At 39.4% G+C, this 13,619-nt stretch overlaps 2 protein-coding genes across 21 annotated transcripts in view; one reads left to right on the top strand and one right to left on the bottom strand.

Annotated features, from left to right (window-relative positions):
- FTO (FTO alpha-ketoglutarate dependent dioxygenase) overlaps window positions 1–11,851 on the bottom strand; it is a 260,795-nt gene extending 248,944 nt beyond the window's left edge. For 4 of the 5 annotated variants that reach the window (XM_075040261.1, XM_075040268.1, XM_075040264.1 and 1 more), the window contains exon 1: window positions 11,694–11,851. In XM_075040261.1, the coding sequence (XP_074896362.1) occupies window positions 11,694–11,732 (39 nt within the window). In that variant the 5' untranslated portion in view covers window positions 11,733–11,851. Of the gene's footprint in view, window positions 1–10,994; window positions 11,316–11,693 lie in introns of those variants that run through there. The other variant, XM_075040265.1, reaches the window with a different exon arrangement.
- The window catches only part of RPGRIP1L (RPGRIP1 like), an 81,421-nt gene continuing 79,370 nt past the window's right edge, over window positions 11,569–13,619 (top strand). For 10 of the 16 annotated variants that reach the window (XR_012652217.1, XR_012652218.1, XR_012652219.1 and 7 more), the window contains exon 1: window positions 11,980–12,058. The gene's annotated coding sequence lies outside the window, so the exon portion shown is untranslated. Of the gene's footprint in view, window positions 11,690–11,979; window positions 12,059–12,117; window positions 12,586–13,619 lie in introns of those variants that run through there. The other 6 variants (XM_075040253.1, XM_075040247.1, XM_075040252.1 and 3 more) reach the window with 5 other exon arrangements.

The raw sequence follows: 13,619 nt of genomic DNA, 5'->3' as shown, positions 1-13,619 counted from the left end.
TACACATTTAAATTATGTGATCATATTCACGTTTGCCTCTATTAACATATAAAAGACTTCAGGAAAAATAGAAATACTTTTTTTTATTAGATAAACAGTGATGCCGCTCATCATTCATATGAATGAATGCTTGACACTAAATTTAATCAAGCTGACAAAGGATCATATGGGTTAGCTCTTTATGCCCTTTTCATGAACAGTCCATCTCTCCTGCACTTACAGGGCCAAATATTGCCCTCTAACAAAACAGATCAACATGCAAAGTGCTTGTTTCTTTTTGCTGGGTCACTGGTATCATCCCGCTTGTGACATAACTGCTTCGTACCAATTTGTCATGACACCGACACGTTAAAGACCCTATTCACAAACTGAGCTTTGCAAAGTAAAGAGAAAATGAATTGTCGTTATTTGTGAGGTATACCTTTGGATCACGAAGCATAAAACCACTTGTCTGCCACGTACGAAGAAACACACACAGAGCACAAACTCTTTAAAGCAGGAACTATATTCATATGTTTATTGCATAAGTCACACCATCAACACTTTTCAAATCATAGATAATGACCAACCTACTGTCCCAATCACAATGAATGGCTTTCAAGAAGCCAGAAGCATAAAATCATAATTCAACTTTATTGGACTGAAGGACAAATTTCAAGGCTTTTCCACATAGGCAAGAGTGTCCTATCTATAGCAGTAATTATAAATTTGGGGAAAGCTCAACAATGTCTGTTACGTTCTATGAGGGTAGGAGAAAGAAAAAGGCTTGCTTTAATTGTTAGAAGAATTGCTTGGTTACACACCCATTTTCCCCAGTTGCTTCCTCTTTCTGTCTTATAAAGAGGTCCAAATCAATTCAGAAGCACTTCTGTGTTTGTTTGAGATTTCCAGATCTTAAATTCTGAGTGTCCTGACTTCACTCTTCATTGTTGGAGCACATAATGCTACTGCACACATACTGCACTTCCTGAGTCTTTCATCATGAGCTGCAAAGTGCGCGCGCACACGCACACACACTAGCTATTTCAGGTAGTCAACCCCTGTCCAAATGAACCAGACTTACTGCACACACCCCACTTAGTCACAAGGAATGTAAGCAGTGTATCTGATGCCTATCATACACTATCCATTTACTTGTAATAATGAGAAAGGTAAAGTTTCTCTGCACTTTAATTTCCACTTGTAGAACAGATAAAAATACCTCCCTACTACAGAGGTGTTTTGTGAGGATAAACTTATGAAATAATATGAGATGAGAAGATAAACTACAGAGCCACAGGCAAGTACACTGTATATTAAAAATATTTAAGTAACATCAGACATTTTTAAAACAGTTCAGGGAAGGCTGACCAATATCTACATGTAGTTTATTATAACAGTTTGAGCTAGAATGCCACTCAGAACTCTAATATATACTGTTACCAAGCACCACAACTTGCAACAGTCAAGTGATTATGGGAAGTTTTCTAAAGTATCAGTTCCTAGAGTCAGGAAACTTCATACAACTCTTATTTGCAACAATACTGGAGAAAAGCTCATGGAATGTAACTTGAAAATATGAATGCTAACAATGCAAAGAAACCAAGAAGACCAAAAAAGCTTTTTTAAAAAAAAAATAATATTTTTCTTTTTTAAACATTGGGAGAAGGCAATATTGGCCAGAGGAAAGTCAAAACAAAGTAAGAGAGAACCAAACTGTGTGTTATATCTCCTCCTACATTACCTGTTAGTTACTGTTATCTAAGGAGTACGCAGTATATCATATAGATAGATATAATACACAATACAAAATAGCTCTATTCCCAAATATATAGAAATCCCCCATGACACTTTCAAGCAAAACTGCTTAAAGAGGAAGGCACCCAGGAACACAAGCTTTTACTAATGCAAGTAAAAGACTTTTGAAGTCTTTTATAGTGAAATATAAGGCTAGAAAATAAAAAAAAAAAAGCAGTACTCATAATCTGCTTTTATCTCATTTTTGTCTATGTATAAATGCTTTCCATAAACACTTTCCATTAAACCAAGATTGATAGGGTCCATATGACTATATCACAGGACTATTTCTCAGACACCAGTGACAGAAGTTCAAGAAATGAAAGACAGCACATACCAGAAGTCTTCCAAGCTTGACAATGTAAAAACTTAACAGCTGCTGTTTAAGGAATGGGAGAAGTCTATGCAAACTAACATTTGTCCCCATAGTTTTCCTCTTGAAAAGTTCAACTACCACCATCCCCATGAAGTTCAAAAAGAAACAAGTTCTACATTTTGCATGCCAGAGGCAAAAAACAGAGGACTGAACATCCATAAAAGATAACTGCCTACTGAATTAGTCATCACAGTAAAAACCCAAACCAAACCGAAACAGTTTCTCTTCCCTGTTACCAAAGTCATAAGGAGTCACACAACTGATTCAACCCATCTTATTCTAAAGGATTGACAAGGGAATGGCCAGAAAGCGGGGAATGGAACTGCCTTTTGCTCTTACCTCCTATCAAGTCACTTCCATTATACTCAGCAAATATGAAATCTGAAATAACAAATTTAGTAAAAATTACCTTTGGCTCCTACCTGGATAGAAGACAGGAAATTTAAAAAATCCACTTCTAATAGCTGCAGTACATAAAAAATTTTTCTTCTAAGTTTCAGAAAAATTCCAGCTTACAAAACCAGTTTCAAACTGATGAGATCTTTGGTATAATTTCCAGTGTTTTTATATTGCGCACGAAAGTATGCCACTTACGTGGTCTCAGAATACATAATTGAAATATTCTAAATCTCTCTCACTGGAACACCTTTCCACAATTTTTCTGCGTAGATGTCTTGCAAAAGTGTTACATTTGACAAATCCTCATTTTCTTGAAAAAAGTTAACTAGAAATTTCTGTCTGAACTCTGACTCTAAATAAGCTTTCCAACCCAGAAGGATGGTCATTTCACTGTTGTTTACATGCACTGTTCATGATGAAGGCCCCAAATAACTTTCTCCTAAATATTTTCTTTGGATTAAATGATTTGTTGTTTTCATTCTGTGATTAGGTACATACATATGCACCACACTGCACTGTTCAATATTTTACCATCTGCAGTAGTTTGCCATCACATGATTTAGATACCAGACAGTGAAGTATTTCCTTTGAGCACAAGAGCATCATTACCTGCTGCAATGACATCATTTATATTAAAAGTAAATGTAGAAGAAAATCAGAAGAGAATACAGCCAAATACAAATTGTTTCCAGATCTACAAGCTGTTGTTTAATTAATTTGCATAAACCTATCCTTTCGTATGCAATCTTCAGTCAGTCCTTTCCAAATACAGATGTACATTTCAAGAGATCTATTGCTTTGAGACAAGAGTCAGATTTTCAAAAGCTTCTTGCCCAACTCAAGTGCACATTCAGTATCAATGGGACTGGGCTTCTAAAGTCCTTTAAATGCTTGTGAAAATCCTACCTATTTCCATTCAGAGGTTGTTTTTTTTTTAAATCTATTAAATAGGTATTTGAACATGAATTTTATCAGTTAAACTGTTAGAAGTATACGTAAGGTGTATGATTCTACCGAGCAGTAAGAGCAATGTTTTCCAATCCCAAAGTTGCTTAAACTTACTGTTCACTTGTTGGAGATGAAAACCTTATCTGATCTTTACCTCCGTTTTTTCACCTAAAAGCATGTACAGTGTAACATTCATGATCTTTCACTGGCAAGATCCAGTGTGTGAAATTTTTGCTCTCAAAACAGAGGACACAGCATGCATCAGAAGTGGGAGGTTTTGCTTTAAATAAAATCTTTTGCCATTATAGACTAGAGTCTCTCTGGTGAATTACAGGCAGAAGTTTCAGTAATTTTAGTATCTGTACAGAAATAGGTAAGTCAGACCCTGAATTTAATATTATGGGATGTTTGATTGATTTCAATACAATTTTGAACCTTAGAACAGGATCAGCAACATATTTTAATCAAGTACCTTTTCAAGTATTCACTGCATGAAGTACCAGTCGCCTGGGGGTTATGAAATAATACTAAAAACTTTATAATCATTCATTGATTTAGTTTTGAGCATAGTATATCATTTGAATCCAATGGGAACATAAAGAGCTATTTGTGAGGTCAACCACAGTACAGACAGAGGCTGACATGATATCGATGGCAAGGTGGAAAGAAATTGCCAAATACAGCAGATCAATACCTCGTTTCACTGTTACAGCCTTCTGGAGACATAAAATATATATCTTTACAGCTACGAAAATAATAATAATGAAAGTGGGAGATAAATGCTTCCCTCAAGGTAAACTATTTGATTAGCTGAGGGCAAAGGTGACAACAGCAGTTACACTAAACTAACTTTACAGTCTTAAATAAAAATGGTGGGATGAGCAGCAGATAAAAGGGCAAAATGAAACTGAACAAGTTCTTAGAGATAAAGATGTAATTCTTTTAGAAAGTGATGTAGCGTGTGTACAAAGGAAAACAACTTTTAAGCTAAATAAGGTAGAGCAGAGTTTCCTCCCATAGTAAGACTCCAGTAACAAAAAAAAAGTGTTCTGAAATTACAGCAGTATCATTTTCTATCCATAAAGCTCCAAAGATATGTTTAATCTGTCCCATACTTTATAAGCCAATAAATATTCATAATCGTGTTTTGCATTTCAGTAGTGAACCTATCAGAATACAGCAACACGCTATAGTGCTTTTTAGTCTCAACTGAAGGGAAGAAGATCACTTGATATTTTGGATGATCTTGGTCATTAAAGGTTAAATAATTTAAGAAACGGATGAATTATTAAAAGCTTGAGAGCCCAATCCCACTTCAGCTGAAGGCTGCATAAGTTTGATCAGCAATTGCACTAGGAACAGAAACTATTTGGCCTGTCTAGTTTTCACCAACCTGGGTCAGATGAAACTGAATCCTACCTGCTGTAAAAGGGAAAAGTATAATAAATATTCATTAAATGTTTTCCAAATCTATAAATGAAAGTGAAAGTAGGCCCAGTACTCCACCTCCAGCAGGGACATTTCGCTATAGCTTCATTTAAAAAATGCCAATTTCCATCTGAAACTTCTAAGCTTATAAGCTAAGTTCAGAATCAGAAGACAACAGGGTGTGGGTGACCTACCTCTGAGACTGCCTGGCTTTCTGAAATTGAATCACCTGCTAACAACTTCCAAAAGGTTTCTCTTCAGAAGGATGTTCATTCAAAACCAAAAATTCAATCCACATGAAGTTTTATTTTCTACAGAAAACAGGAAGGATTTCCACAACGTAGTTTCCCTTGCATTTTTTGGATAAATTTAATTTTCCTGAATCCCACAAATCATAGAAAATATTTGAAAATGAATTTAAACAACTATCAACATGTTTTTAGACGCTGCACAGCTAACACTGGATTTGTAAATGATTGTTTTCTTTTCTCAGTGTTGCTGTTTGAGAACATCCTCATGTTTAATAACAGTCTAGTTACAAGTTTACTATGACAACAGAAAAGTTTAAAGTTCATCTTATATTTGGCAGTGTAGGTTTCAGCTGAATAAGTGAACTCCCCCAAATCACCACATCATCACACAAGATGCTTTGCTGTACACACTTCTAGTCTGCTGTCTTGAAAATTATAGTAAAGAGGCTGTTCATTAGGGAAATTGGAATTAAGCAACATATGCTCTGTTCATATTCTTTATTAGAAGGGGCGGGAAAAAATATCTAGTGTTCTGAAGCAGACAAGGAATCAAAATCCCTGTAAAGGTATTGGTGCTCCAATACCTTTTAGGAAATGTGAAGTCTCTCTAAATGAATCAACTTCAATCAATTAAATTATGACAAAAAAAGAAAGCATAGGAGTAATTAGGTAAACAAACATGCTGTTCATTTTGCCAGAGCAAAAATCTAATTGACACTACAACAACAAATATTTCCTAGAATGCATGGAACACTACCAGATTCTTTAAAATAAGCAACCAGTTTCACATCTTGTCCCACTTCTAGGACATTTCTTGCCCCCATAAGCTGGCAAGATACCAATGACTGTCATGTGATAGAAGCCCATATTAATAAGTCTAACAAAAGGTCAGGGTTAATGGAACCATTTCATGCAGCCATGTCCTACGAGGTATTGTGTACCTGTAACAGCTATTAAACTTGTGGCATGCAACAGAGCCAAAATTTTAGTTGGCTAGAGGCTATACAAGTAGCAGACACAAGCTTACAATCTTAACATACAAGACTATGACAAAAGAGATGAGGCGGGGGGGGGGGGATAAAGAAAAAGAAAAAGGAGAAGCCTTCCCAAGAGTGCATATTCAGGTATGGAATATGCACAGGTCCCATACCATTGTCTGATGTAGTGGATCACCAGGATCAAAGTAAACTGAAGACCTTTAGATCCCTGGCATTTGACATTACATTACTCTCATACACAATAGCCTTACAGGCCACAGTCAACAAAACATAAATTAGTGTTTTCAGTATCCATGCTCCTCATATCCCTAGCTCCAAGATCTTAGAAGATTCTAACACATGAAGCATAGATCTGTTCTTATTTACAGCAAAAACAAGAGGCTGAATGTAAAACATGTTTAATAAATCTGCAGAGCCTAAAGTAGCAATATAATTCAGAGCAGCAAGATAGACATGCACTTCTTAATTAAGTGGGTGATGTTCTAGTTAAAACAAAAAGACAACCCTGGGCCATAGCTAAGATTAAGCATGCACTCTTGCAAAGGAAGCTCCTGCTATTATCAATACAAAGGCTTTAAATCACAAAAAATAAACCATCTAATAGTTTGTATTCAATAGTAAGTAGAAAGTCAGGACACAGACTGATTTGGATTAACACATTTTCAGTTATAACAAGTAATTTTACAGAGGATTAGTATCTTGATGGTCTGATCAATACTAGGCACTGCTGCTATTACAGATGAAGAGAAAATTACCCCTCCAGTAATAAAGTGTGTATGTCTTGGTTCTCCTTCATTTGCTGAGTCCATTACTGTAATGGTTCCAGCATTAGCAGCTGAGGCAATTTAAGCAGCAGGAATGTGATAAATTTAAAAGCAAGGAACATTTGCCACTCATTCTTTCTTGTATTTTATTCTGCATATGCAAGGCTTCTACTTGACCATTTCCAATATACAAATCATGTGTTATGTGACTATCAACACTATTTCTTAATTATTGTCTCGTTAATAATGGGAAGGGCCAATAATGTGATTACCACAAAAATTGCTACTGGCGTATTGGCTGCTGATTCTGCTAAAACCTGCACACCATTTACCTAAGCAGAAATATGACATGACAAGAAGCTTATTTAACTGCATCTAAGCTGTTTCATTAACTTTAATTTTCCTAAATACAACTTCTAAAATAATCTATTTAATCTGTCAATTAGAAAATTTTGTATGTTTTTATATCTTAAGAGGCAGAAGAATAACAGGAAACAAGAAATTAATGTAATATTTGAACAAAGTATGATAAGACAATGTTAAAGTTTATATACTTCTTTGCATGGTATGGGTGACATTTTTCAGCATTAATCCTAAAATCATTCCCCTGCTCTTAACTGCTCTGAGGATACATGCCTATTTTTCTCTGAGTATTAATACGTAGAAGCAACCTATATTATCTTGTAAACATGTATTATTTTCCAGCTTGCAAAAATGAGGATGATGCAGGAAATAAGACTTTCATTGAAATCTCAGCCAAAACACTGTATATTCCCTTTTCCTCCTTGTAACTAAAATACATGCAAAGCTTTGTGTTATTTAAAGCTTTATATTTCCTTGCCACTTTGTCTAACATGTGCAATTTCACATTTGTGAGACACGAATACCTTTGTAAAAGCCCTTGTGAATATTCAGACATGTGTATATTGATGCATTTATTATTTGTATAGCAATAACTTTCTTGGACTGGGGTCCCAGCTGTGCTGGGAGCTGTACAAACGTAACAGTAATGTCTGTGGAATATATTCTCTGTAGTCAGTTCTGGCTTCACAGTAATGTGAATTAGCATAAACAGCTACATAAGGTAATTATGAACTGGGCTTAGTGGTCTATTCCAAAGACCTGTCAATGCAATCTTTTGAAAGTTAGAGAAAATAATACTCAGACTGGCTGAGCATCTTATCTTTCACACAGTAGTGACGCAGGGTCTTAATATGCAGAGTGGCAAGAGGAAGCATATAAAGATAGTTACTAGAACTTAACATCTGTCACACTGAAACTTACTTAAAAAACCCAACTTTGACTAAGTAAGTTTTGAGAACAGTCTTACATTAAAGATTAACTTTTTTAACTAACCTGTTAATATTAATCAAGATAATAAACATTCTAAAAGCAGAACAGCTTTCTTCCCAAGTTTTAAAGGAGAAAATAGTCTAAGTAGACTACTAAATAAGAGGTTTATGTTTGGTTTTACCTCATGTGGTACCTTTTCTTCACCCGTCAAAAAAAAGTTTACTGCAAGCTGACCAAAACTCTGACCAACAGTGTAAAGAAAAAAGAATTAAAATAACTCTAAACTGTACTAATTAAAACTTAATTCTAAGTTTAAACAAACAAATGAAACACAATCCCAATGGACTGTTTCATTAAAATGCCTTTCTAGCTAATGAGCAACATCTACTCTAACAGCTCTGGTTTTATGCACAGAAGTAATATTTGCTATAGGGAAGACCAGAGAAGCTGATGGCATACAACATCTCTAAAGATGTCTTTAGAAACTTCAGAATAATCATGGTTTGCTGTCCATTTAAGACTCAGAGAAATATTCCAGAGGACACTTGCATCCCCAACATGGTGTTTAAGACAGCTGAGTAATTAACTTCTGGCTATTGTCTCCCAGTTTTTTTCAGACCCTCTTCCTAAGAATGAATTTGTGTCCTCCTCCTCCTCTTGGGCTTAGAACACCAAATACTAGTATAAACAATTTCATTTGTCCTACACACTCAATCTTACTCAATCCAATTGAGTGATCTGCAAAGTGGAAGTTGCTATATGACAGCATTGCACTCTAAAGAATTTCTACCACATGTACTTGGAACAGAAATGTTCTTCTATAACAGCATAAATCAAAGCTTGCTATATACATGAAAATTTGAGAGAGAAAACAGCTTATCACATGTAAGAAACACACTGCATAATTACAAAGCAAAAGCCGTTCACCAGGTTTCTGATAGATAGCATTTAAGTGTATATAATTACAGCAAAACTAGAACTTTTATTCAGGACTTAATTCTCCAGAACAGAGACACTGCCAGGAGATACATAATCCAAACCAGCTTCTCTGTCCAACCACTTCCCTCCCATTAGTAGGCCTCATAAATCTTACTCTCCAGAAGAGGTCAGGTTAACCTCACTAATATTTGGTTTGCTATGAATAATTCTGATCAGGACCTAAATGGAAGCCTTGGCAGAACTACTACAATAAATACATACTTCCTTTGCCTTCAGTATTTCTTAGGTGAGCAACATAAGCAAACAACAGTTAAACCTAGGGAGTGAAGGGTGAATTGGCATTGTGCCAGGAGCCCAAAGATTAAATTTCTAATTAAGTTCTATAAAATAATACCAGTATGAGGATGCTCCCATGAAAAGAAAGCATATATTTCTTCTTGTATAACCCCTCCTTTTCCCATTGCTGCCTTCTCCTTTGGCATCCTTTATTCTAAGACATTCTACAGGCTCCTTTTGTTTCACTTTCAATATACTCAGTTTGCCTCAAGCAGTACCCAACTTACAAGCCCCTAAGCCATCCTATAAGTATTCACACCTTTAAATTCTCTATAAGGATTTCCTTAATTTTCAACCTTCTCTGCGCACCTACAACATCTAGATGTGTCTAAGGCAGTACTCTTTCGCTCTAGCTTCCTTGAGTTTTTCTTACACATTGCTCTTCTGATGCCTCTTCAGGTGCCGCCTTCTCCTACAGCCTTTGCCAGTGTAGTTCACAGTTCCATCCTCTTACTCCCTCACACATATCCTTGAATTATTATCTCATCAATGGCAATTATTCTCCTAATGCAAATGATTCCCAAATACGTGTCAGATGTATTGCAAAGACAAAAGCCCTTGGATGGATAGCATAAATGTGCAGGCTAAAAAAGGTATGGGTTGGGTTTTTTTCTGCAACGTAATTACATTGGATTGGATGGAGCAGCTTACATCAGCACGTGTTTTCACGTATATGGGAAGAGCAGAACACAAGACACTCTGAAGTTCCTGTCCTTCAGCGATGAGGGACAGCAGAAGGACTAATTACAAAATCACTAGGTTGTCCTTAAAGAGTTGTTAAGGCTCTTACTACTGTGAACAGGCTTTAAAGTTATTTTTCTACTAAAATATTTAGTTGCAAACTTAGATCAGACCTTTTCGCTGCCCCCCTAGTGAAATAACCTTTAATGTTAAATTGTAAATTAATAGCAATATCAAAACCAGTATGTTCTGTATGCAGAGACAGGTGAAGCAGACTACCATCTTAGGAAGCTTTTTCTAAATTTATAATGGAATTAGCCTTCCTTTCATTAACCAGCATTATGCTTTCAAACAAGTAACTTCCTGCTTCTCTGTACTACTATTTTGTAAACAAAATCAGCAGAGGTACAACAACCATCAAGAGTAGCAGCCAACTATTGTACAACGTGGTAGAAACAAGCCCTTCAAAGGCACCCGAAACAGCAAAACATTCAGCAATGCTGTTTGCTTACACAGTGTAATTGCATCTTCTCTTCAATGTAAGCATGTAACAGCATCGCAGCTAAAAACATTATCGAGAAAAAATATTATAAAGCCAGGATGCTATAAAAGACTTAAAAATGTTTACTTAGGTTAAGCTTGGTGCAGAGTAGTGTAGCATAAGAGCACTTTTAAATCTGAAAATAAAAGCGCAGTTGCATAACGCATCGCCTCACTGGGCATGTTTTGACAAAAACAAACATGTATTTCCTTGCACAATTTTTCCCAGATAACGCCACAGAACTCCTTTTTTAAATCGAAATACCTTGCCCAGACGGTAAAAATCTTTATTACTAGCCACCGTTAAAGCTGGACGAGGATCCCCTCTTTAAAGGGAGAGGGCAGTCCGAGACTTCCCAGTTAGTCAGAGCACCACGGCCAAGCCAGCCCGGCCCCAAGCAGGCGCAGAGCCCTCAGCCGCGCCGGAACTCCCACCAGCCCTCCCGCACCGACCTGGCAGCCCCTCCTCCGGGCCCCATCCCCCGAGGCTCCGGGGATTACTTCACACGCACAGGGCGCGCTTAACCGAAGCGACTTGAGGGAAGGGCCGTGAGCCTGGGCCGTGCCCTGCCAGGGCTCCGGCCCGGCGCTTCCGCCGGCCTCTCCAAGCCGCTGCGGAGAGGCGGGGAGGAGGCGGCCGTTGGCAGCGCGCGCAGCGGCGGCGGCGGCTCTTCAGGCGGCGCAGGACGGCAGCAGCCGCCGCCAGCCCTCCCCCTCCCCCCCGGCTGTGTAACCCCCGCAGGTAGCTCGGTGCTTGGGCTACTTCCCTTTCACAATAAACTTCACGGCGGCCTCGGAGCCCGCTCGCACGGAGGCCCCGCTCCAGCACTGGAGCTGCCGGGGCGCGGGCGGGCTCGCTCTGCCCCTTGCAGCCCCACGAGCCGCGCAGCAGCCGCAGGGAAGAGGGCTCGCCACGGGCACGCTCCTCAGGGCTGAAGCGGAGCAGGAAGCAAAGAGAAGGTACCTTCAATTCTTTCTCCCGCTCCCCCGCTCTCCTCTTCATGCTGCCGCCTCGGCCAGCCGCCCGCCCGAAACGAGAGCCCTCCTCCCCTAGCTGCACTGAGCAGCTCCCGCCGCCACCAGCCCGACGCGCAGCTTTGAGGGCGACTACAACTCCCGGCACGCCCCGCGGCACGGGTGCGGGGAGCAGGTGGCGAAAATTGAGCTGTAGTCCCTCGCGTGAGGCGGAGGCGGCGCTCGGCCCTTCCCGAACTACCACTCCCAGCGGGCAGCGGGGTCCTGCAGTCCCCGGAAGTGGAAGCGTTTGGGTAGCAACAGGCGTAGTTGCTAACAGAACGCTGAGAGAAGACATAGGGCTGGCAGGGAGCTGTGAGTACGGGGGGAGCTTTTTCTCCTCTGGGGCACGGCGGGGGGAGGACAGCGATATTGGAGCTACTCAGGGGGATGTGGCGCCACGTCCTGACGCGGGGGTGTCCCCACCCCGGGGAGCCGGAGTCGCTGAGGAGCGGGGGGTCGGCGCTCTCCCGCGCTGAGGGGGGGCCCGGCCTGGGGCTGCGCTCCCGAAGCGGTTGTTTCAGATCTGTGAGGCTGCCTCGCTCGCGGCTCAGCGCCCGTGGGAAGAGGCAGGGAGCCTCGCCCTTTTTTTTAAAAAGTAGCCCTATAGTCCTCCTCAGTTGTGGCCTCTGTTACGTACGTAAAAAGGCTGCTGGACTCCAGCGGGAGCTGTGTTCCTGTGCCCGAGGGCGGGAAAAAACGGGGAGTGTAGGCGTTCCTTCAGGAGGCAAACGCTACCTTTCCTGCCTGCCCCCCCCCCCCTCCCCCCAGTCGTGTAAGTTATTGTCAGAACTGACGGAGCTGAAGAAAAATTTGGAAAGCACTTGTAAAACATCTTGAAGGCAAGACACGGTTGTTTTGATTTTTCTGTGTTGCAGTAGGATTTACAGGTCGGGGAGATGTTTTTTCTCTCAGACTGCAGCAGGATGTCGTGATCTCCTTTCCTAATATCTTCCATAGCTTCTCTCTTTTTTCCTTTCCACTTCCTTAAACTCACAACCCTGCAACAGATGATGTTTGAAAGACAATATGTGTATATACTCCTACCAAGTAATAAATGAGATTATTTTAGATACCAGGCCCGATAGGGTGCAAACATTTATCTTTAAGGAGTCAATACAGGAAGAATGTAGACTGGAAATACTTTGTGATAGGCTAAGGTAGATGGGTGGTCTGTCTCTCCCCCTTTTTTTTTTTCTTTTTTTTTCTTTTTTTTCTTCCCTCTGCCAGAGAAGTGGGGTAGGATTTTGTAAGAAAACCATCATCTTGACCATGGCCAAGACTAATGAAATTCTAAATCTATGTTGAAATGATTAAGTGTTGTAATTGTTACGATTTCAATAGAAACCCTGCAAGCTGAGAACTAGCCCCCACTGGCTGAGAACTTTTGGAAATTTAAGTAATCCCTCCTCAGTTTTGCCACATTTGAATGATGCAGAGAGAACAGTATGCTTCTGTGAGTTATATAAGAATTTGAACCTAAAGCATGAGATCTGATACTTTAAGTATTCATGCTCATTACTATCTGGTCTTGTGTAACACTGCAAACTTGTATGTGGGTTTTTGTAGTAATTCATCAGATATAGGTGGTGATAGCACCAGTTTTGTAGTAGTGCAGTATATAAGAAAGTTATGGTTTCTTTAACTTCAGTAACTGTATCTAAAATTCTTGCTTATACCAAACTTGAAATTCTTAGAGGTTAATCCCAGAGATATGGAAAATTTTCCTCTCTTTGTATGTGAAGGGGTTTGGTTTTTTTTTTTAATTTACTTTTTAGGAACAAGAAGTGCTGAAGTGACTGTAGGGTGACCTTTTTTGGAAATAAGAATTAAGTTGTTGAGGTTCAGCATGGCATGTGGATCTGTCCAGATGCAA

Source organism: Buteo buteo, chromosome 11, assembly GCF_964188355.1.
Source record: "Buteo buteo chromosome 11, bButBut1.hap1.1, whole genome shotgun sequence".
Taxonomy (NCBI): domain Eukaryota; kingdom Metazoa; phylum Chordata; class Aves; order Accipitriformes; family Accipitridae; genus Buteo; species Buteo buteo.
Note: the sequence above shows the minus strand (reverse complement) of the source record. Positions and strands in the feature narration are given on the sequence as shown.